At 33.6% G+C, this 7,926-nt stretch overlaps 1 protein-coding gene and 1 long non-coding RNA gene across 4 annotated transcripts; one reads left to right on the top strand and one right to left on the bottom strand.

Moving 5' to 3' along the window:
* LOC115951008 lies at window positions 1-2,388 on the top strand. The gene is made up of 2 exons (XR_004083170.1): window positions 1-303; window positions 2,002-2,388. It is a non-coding gene; the product is annotated as an uncharacterized LOC115951008 (long non-coding RNA).
* A 2,667-nt stretch (window positions 2,389-5,055) lies between these two features.
* Window positions 5,056-7,454, bottom strand: LOC115950941 (protein FAR-RED IMPAIRED RESPONSE 1-like). Of its 3 annotated transcripts, none has more exons than XM_031068224.1 (4): window positions 7,149-7,454; window positions 6,629-6,761; window positions 6,267-6,326; window positions 5,056-6,176 (listed from the first exon to the last, which is right to left on the bottom strand). In XM_031068224.1, exon 4 carries the CDS (start codon window positions 6,170-6,172, stop codon window positions 5,393-5,395), a length of 780 nt encoding a protein of 259 aa, XP_030924084.1. In that variant the 5' UTR covers window positions 6,173-6,176; window positions 6,267-6,326; window positions 6,629-6,761; window positions 7,149-7,454; the 3' UTR covers window positions 5,056-5,392. The 3 variants fall into 3 exon arrangements, with proteins under 3 accessions (XP_030924084.1, XP_030924083.1, XP_030924085.1); XM_031068223.1 differs by having other exon boundaries at window positions 6,629-6,766; XM_031068225.1 differs by lacking the exon at window positions 6,629-6,761.
* Window positions 7,455-7,926: the final 472 nt, after the last annotated feature.

Raw genomic sequence — 7,926 nt, forward strand, 5'->3', positions numbered from 1 at the left:
AAACATCAACATATTTAGGGGTTTTGTAGAAGAAAGAATCTTGCTCTCACACACTGGAGGCGGAGATGGAGGTGGAGAGGGAGGCAGAGAGTAGAGGGCAGAGGGCAGAGGCAAAGGCAGAGACGTTCACTTCTTCTCCCCGCCGTCGCACATCGTCGCTTCTCTATCTTCCTCAAAATGGTGAGACCCACATATCTTGCTCTCACAAACTGGAGGCAAAGGTGGAGGCGAAGACGGAGGCAGAGATGCTCACTTCTTCTCCCTGTCGTCGCACATCGTCGCTTCTCTATCTTCCTCAAAACGGTGAGACTCACATATCTTTACCTTTCTCAGATTTTGTTTCTTATTGGAATTACTGAGTTGTGATTGTAATTTGTTGTTTCTTGCTCTGTAACGTTTTATTCTCATTGAAAGAAAGTTGGACTTCTCTACATTCACAACAAAAAATAATAATAATTGGACTTCTCTATTTATTTATTTTCCACATAAAAATGTCATTAAAATTTTTAAACTCTTTTTTTTTTTTTTTTTTAAGAACATATTGAGGTATAAATGATGCTCGCAAAGTGTTTGATGCAATGCCTGAAAGAAATCTTGATGAAGCCTTGAATTGTTTCAGATTGATGGTTAAGGATGGTAGTGATCCCAATAATTATACGTACGTTGGTGCTTTATTTGCTTGTGCTAGTTTAGGTGATGCAATAGCTGGTAAGGAGATTCATGGAAGGATTTATAGGCATGAGCCATGAGCAAGAGTTGAATGGCAAAGGTTGGGATGCAAGTGCATTCCCTTGTCATCAAGTGTGGACTCGACCTTTCTATTGAGGTGTAAATATAAGCAGATCATTACAATTCTACATCCTAGGCAACTAACACTAAGCCTAATAGAGATGGTCAATAATTGATCATTATGGCTAGCTGGTAATGGTCGAACCGATAGAAATTTGTTTTACCCAAACAGAATAAAAAATTTTCTTTATCAGAGACATGGCTTGCTGAATTTGGTGGTTCTAGTCAAGTTGGGTTAAGATGTTAGCAGCATAGAACATCATCTCACGCTAGGTGGTTTGGTGCTCCCACTTCAATTTATCTCCCTTTTAGATTAAGGTCCTGGTCATATAATCACAATACTTCCCCTCTATGCATTAAGCAACATCATCACATGAAGTGACAATCTGCTTGTGATGAAAATATAAGTGGACAATGTGGGCCTCTGTTGCTTGCTCAGTATTTTATGACCCCTCTTGACAAATGTCCTTTAATGGTCCCCCCAGTGGTACATTTCCCCTTAACACTATTTCCAGTTGACATTGCTGGCCACATAATAGATACATTTCACATTAATATACTTAAGACCGACAAATTCTAGTGGTTTTAATTTTCGAAATCCTATTAAATGCAATTCTCTTCTTGCATATTGTGAAAACTCTTGCAGGTAGCTATTGCTTTTCAAGTTTTTATAGTTTGGTGTTTTATTTTCATTTTAATGTTTCACTGAATTTTTTCCCCAATGTTCCGATTGTGGTTATTCAAGCTAACTCAGAAGGTAGCCATTAATCCGTATAAAGTATATGGACACATACAGGAAGAGAAAGGGAGAGGGTGTTATGTACAATTTCATGTTTTAGTGATAGTTTGGAACTTTGGTGATGTCAATTCATGTTCTTAGGAATAAAGTGGATGACATCACTTTATCTAGTGAGAAGTAACAAGTTTGAGTTGTTCATCCATAGTCATCAGCTATATGTAATCTTTATTGTCTTTTTTGCTTTGCATGTTGGGCATTTCATTTTCTGTGTACCTGTTAGAGGAATATTTCTTTTAATTCTAGTTCACTTTCTGAGATTCTGCCAATCACTTGGGATCTATTTCCTCTCACAATTTTTAATTGCTTTTATGCACATGGTATAGTTAGATATGTTGGAAACTAGTTGGAAAATATTGGTTAGAGTGTGAAGAAATACTATCATGGTGTTGTCTAAAATGTACTTCCTTTTGTAGATCTCTTAAAGCATGGAAGCTCAAATTTTGGCTCTGGAAGGCAATGCTGCTACTATTAGCACCAATTCAAGTGGGGTTTTGTTCAAGATGTACTTCCTCTAGTAGATATCATAAAGCATAGATGCTCAAGTGCTGGCTTTGGAAATTGGAATGCAATGCAGCCAAAGCTGCTATTTGCAATCATTTGATGTATTTGTTTATTTTGGGTGTTGATGTATATTTTGGTCACCTATTGTGTTGTATACTTACCGTTTCTTTGTAACAAGAGTCTATATTAGTCATAGAATTAGTCTACTAGATTTTTTTGTTAATTAGTTGTTATAATATTAAGTGGATATTGTAAAACCAGTTGTGGTTAATAAAGTTCTAGAAGATTGTTTTTTTTTTTTTTTGTTTTTTCCTTTGTTGTGATATGATATATATCAATTCTATAATAACTAACTACCACAACTATTGTCAAAGATGGGCAATACTAGCCATGATGCTTTTGTTTGGTTTCAAAATCTACCGCCTATGGTGGATCATCTTTGCACCTCCATAAAGAGAGATTATCTTGTAACAGACTTATTGCTTCTTAATATTAGCCAACTTTTTTTTTTTTTCGATGAACATTAATATTAGCCAACTTATGTTAGCAAAGGAGAAAGAAATTATGTACAAACAGATGATGATAAAAAATGATTTGCATTTAAAAAGAACTTTTTCATTAATGTTTTAGAGTTAGAGAAGGTTCCTACCTTATTACAAAAGGTTGCCCAATGGGCTACATTATGAGAAAAAAATATTATCTGTCAAGTTTCCATGTTTAAAATAATCTTATGACCCTATATATCATAAACAAACTAATTGCCCTTGCATCTTCGTGTAATTTTGGATTTCCAACCTTTGTCACATCATTGGTACCAAACTTCCCAATAGAATTGCTTGGATGCTCATTTGACAAATCATAACATGCCTTCTGGAGTGGAGAATCATCCTCAAAAACAAAATGAAAACATTTAGTTTAATAAAATTACATATATGAGAAGCAATTGAATAAAGAAAAAAAATGCCTAATCTATTTAAATTCAACTGCATATTAAAAAGATATTATTCTCAGTAATACCATGCTTTACAACATGATAAATTACAATTCAAATTGAGTCTCATGAGTTCTTTAAATGTAAAGAGAACACTACAATATTTAGAAATTAGGTGTAGATAGACAAACAGTTAACCTATAATAAAAAAAGAAAAAAAGAAAAATATCAGAAACACATAAGAATAGCAAAGTAAATAAGTACATGCTTGAGATGTGTTTTCATGGTAACTAAATGGTTGCATTCCAACCACTTGTCTTATCATACTTGACTAAAATGGCGAGTTTCCTCCTTGTAGCATATTTGGCAGCCCAGAATATGGACTCATCCCGATGATATTAGGAGGGCAATTAATGTTTGGCCATATGATGGATTCTTCATAACTCTCTTTACCAATCTGTTGTGACTGTTGTAGTTCCAACTCCTACATTATGTACAATATAAAATTCAATATACTTAACGATTAAACCAAATCTTAATTTCCTTGTGATACAAAATAAAGATTCCAACATTTAAGTTAAAACTCTTTTGTACTCCAAGCACCCTCAATCCCATAGTAGGGGTTGTACAAGACATATTTTCAACCTTAGTAGCTATCTACAAAATGTAAACAATAATAGTTAGTAAATACTATAAACAATTATTAATTTAAAATCAACAGGAAATATACTAAAACCTTCTTTTTCTTGAATTCATTTCTCTCACTTACTTTGGTTTTCTTTTTCTTTTTCCTTTCCTCCTTTTTTCTAACAACTTTTTCAACTATTGACTACTTCCTTTTAGATGGCGGTCATCCCTTTTGTCTAACCACCACTGGATCAAGTATGTTTTTAGTCTCTTTAGAAATTGCAAGATCATCTCCACATGAGGTTGAATATGTAGGAATACCTATAGAAATTTTATTTTGATTAAGTAAATAAATTTATTAATATAAAAGTGCAATCCTAATACATAAGTAGAAACAAAAATTATGCAAAATAAAATGATAAGAACAAAAAAAAAAAAAAAAAAAAAAAAAAAAAAAAAAAAAAATAAAAAAAAACAGAAATGGGTTCATTACTTCCACAAACAAGTTTTTCTTGTTTGAACTCTCCTTTTAATTCAAGAATTCATGCCACCACCTTCTAACACTTATCTTCAGAATCTACTACCAAGTCTGCAACCTCATTGAAGACTTTGTACATTTTATCAAAGCGTTGTGTTTCAAGTTTGACAAGCCGATTGTTATAGTTGATGCGAACTTTGGTGTGGCTCCTCTTAATATTTTTACACCATCTTTTCAAGATGTACTTGTTTGGTACCTGATCAATCTTCATGTGAAAGAGCATCGTAATTTGATGCCTACACAATATTCCCCTAAATTCAAAAAAGCGGCAATTACAATTTACTTCATTGGTATCCTTGTTAAAATAAACAAGGAAGGTTGCATACTTTCTCCAAATGATCCATCTTCACGTGTTTCATATTCTGAAATGACACCATCTTCCTTACATGAAGAAAAATTACAACAAACCTTCCCTAGCAACTCTTTTCGAAACTCTTTGTATTTTGCTGTTGTGTAAACACTTTGAAATTGTTTCTCCATAGCATAATGAGTAAAACATGGTATGGATGATTGAAATGAATTGAAATCTTCAGTATTTTCATTTACCACATTTTTTGCCAAAGCCTTATCATATTGTTCTAAAAATTCTTTCAAGGTTGTTTGATGATGTACATATCCATCAAAGAATGCATTTATGCTTTCACTCAGTTGTGTGGTTGACATTCCTACCCAGAATGTATCCTTCACAAAGGCAGGCACCCAATAATACCTTTCATTATACAACTCAAGTAACCATTCATGGCTTTCAAGATGATATTTTTCAATGAACCTACCCCACATTTCTTCAAATTCTTCTTTTGTTAAGGAATCATAAACAACATTTTTCAAACAAAATTTGATTGATTTATATTCTTTATATCCTTTAAATTTTTCAAGCATCTTTTTCAAGATATGCGACAAGCACCATCAGTGTCGTGCTTTTGGAAAAACAATCTGTATTGCTTTTTTCATGGCCTTGTCTTGATCTATAATTATTGCACTAGGAGGAACTCCAGACATACATGTAAGCCAAGACTCAAATCACCATCTAAATGTATCTGTATCTTCACCCGAAATCAATCCACATCCTAGCAATATTGATTGTCCATGATGGTTTACCTCAAAAAAAAGGAGCAAATAGCATGCTGTATTTGTTAACCAAGTATGTCGTGTCAAATGTAACCACATCACCAAACTCTTTAAATGCTTCACTACTTCTTGCGTCTGCCTAAAATACATTCTTTAATCGACCATCTTCAGTAAAATCCATCATGTAAAAGAAATTAGAATTGTCGGCTTGCATTTTTAAAAAGTACTTATTCATTGCTATAGCATCTCCTTCCCTGAGCTCCAAATGCTTGAATTTATCCATGTGGTTTCTACAATCTTTCTCTAGAAATGGCAAGTTTTCATGCCCCCTTGCCTCAACCACCAATGAATTGAAACTCTTGTTCATTTTAATACCAACTTTGGCATTCAACTCAAGTTGTCTTTTCACATGTGGTTTTAATACTCTGTTGCATTTATAAAATTGGGTTTTGCTTGGACTTAATCCATGGTTATGGTCAAGTTCCATGGATTTCAATATCCACCCATCTAAGCATTGAATGATATTAAAATGAGCTTTGCAACCTGTTTTCGATTGTGGCTGTGCTTTAAGTGATGTGCTAGCTTTAATCTGTTGCTTTCCAGCACGATTACAAGCTATAGTCAAAGACTCCACCTCCCCATCATTTCCCTTTTTAGATGTTCTTTTAACCACTGCAAAACCCTTTTTATTACCATACCTTGTAAAATATTCCATGATATCATCAATGGAACCAAACAACATTCCTACACAAGGATCCTCCACTTTATCTTCTACCTTTCTTGTTTCCTCTTTTTCATTCTCAACATTATCTTCATTCAACTCATTATTTTTCAGATCCACTGTATCCTTCATTTTATTATCACTATTGTGCTCATTCAACTCTACAAGCCTAGAAGCACTTGTTATTTCTTCTTCCATGTGTCTGCAATATACATTATATAATGCACAGTATTTTAAAACAAAGTATGAAAATGGAATTAATTTAAAAAAAAAAAATACTACTAGTCTCTACCTGTAATAAGCGTAAAGCACAGTACTAACTCATAGCAGGATCTTCAAGTTTAACAATTACCTGAAACATTCAAGATGAAATAAGTCAATAGATTCTCATAACCAGATATAATGCAAAAAATGGGGGGCATATAACGCAAGAAATGTAAAAGTCTCCCATGCTGTATGATGGTTAAATTAGTGAGATCAATGATAATAATTACTTAATGTAGTAAAGGAAGTAAAGTCTAATCAAGCAGAAGAATTAAGTAAGGTTTTTAAGTTTTGTTAATGAAAACAAAGCAAAATAAGAGTAACAGTGCGTCACAAATACTCTCCACTCTCCGAAAACTTTTAGGCATTTTCTACTGCTTATATTTACACCTCAATAGAAAGGTCGAGTCCACACTTGATGACAAGGGAATGCACTTGTATCCCAAATTTTGCCATTCAACTCTTGCTCATGGCTCATGCCTATAAATCCTTCCATGAATCTCCTTACCAGCTATTGCATCACCTAAACTAGCACAAGCAGATAAAGCACCAACATAAGTATAATTATTGGGATCACTACCATCCTTAACCATCAATCTGAAACAATTCAAGGCTTCATCAAGATTTCTTTCAGGCATTATATCAAACACTTTGCGAGCATCATTTATACCTCAATATGTTCTTAAAAAAAAAAAAAAGAGTTTAAAAATTTTAATGACATTTTTATGTGGAAAATAAATAAATAGAGAAGTCCAATTATTATTATTTTTTGTTGTGAATGTAGAGAAGTCCAGCTTTCTTTCAATAAGAATGAAATGTTACAAAGCAAGGAACAACAAAATTACAATTACAACTCAGTAATTCCAATAAGAAACAAAATCTGAGAAAGGTAAAGATATGTGGGTCTCACCATTTTAAGGAAGATAGAGAAGCGACGATGTGCAACGACGGGGGGAAGAAGTGAGCGTCTCTGCCTCTGCCCTCTGCCTTTGTCTCCACGTCCACCTCTGCCTCCGGTGTGTGAGAGCAAGATATGTGGGTCTCACCGTTTTGAGGAAGATAAAGAAGCGACAATGTGCAATGGTGGGGAGAAGAAGTGAGCGTCTCTGCCTCTGCCTCTACCCTCTGCCTCCGTCTCCGCCTCCACCTCTGCCTCCAGTGTGTGAGAGCAAGATTCTTCCTTCTACAAAACCCCTAAATATGCTGATGTTTTGAGTTTCATCTGATTGTTTGTTTTGTTTTCTTAATATATATTTTTTTTTGGTTTTCTTTTCCTAGTTAGATTATTTAAGTTTTCCTAGTTAGATTATTTAAGTTGTGTTTTGTGACTTGGTAGTGACAGGTAAGCAATGTTGTAAAATTGTTGTAGATATAGCATTTCTCTTTTCTAAATGATATCAGTTGTATAGGGTTTTAGGTCTACTTAATTTATGCGCAAGAAAATCTAATTCTAAAGAATTATGCGCTTTGCATGAGTAGGTATATTGATTCATTTGTATCTTTAGTCATACTGGTCAATTATTTTGCCGAGTAACCAAGAACTATAATATTATTCCACAAAAAAGGGATAGCATTCACATCCAAGTTATACATATTCTAAACAAAATTAATCCAAAAAAGCTCAACCTTTTTTAGTTTAGCTATTTATTTTTTTTTTACATACACACATATATTACAAATAATAGTAT

This window comes from Quercus lobata, chromosome 6, assembly GCF_001633185.2.
Source record: "Quercus lobata isolate SW786 chromosome 6, ValleyOak3.0 Primary Assembly, whole genome shotgun sequence".
In the NCBI taxonomy this organism is placed as follows: domain Eukaryota; kingdom Viridiplantae; phylum Streptophyta; class Magnoliopsida; order Fagales; family Fagaceae; genus Quercus; species Quercus lobata.

Coding starts and splice junctions, on each gene's coding strand:
- LOC115950941 (XM_031068225.1), bottom strand. CDS start 6,172: ATGGAAGAAGAAATAACAAGTGCTTCTAGGCTTGTAGAGTTGAATGAG.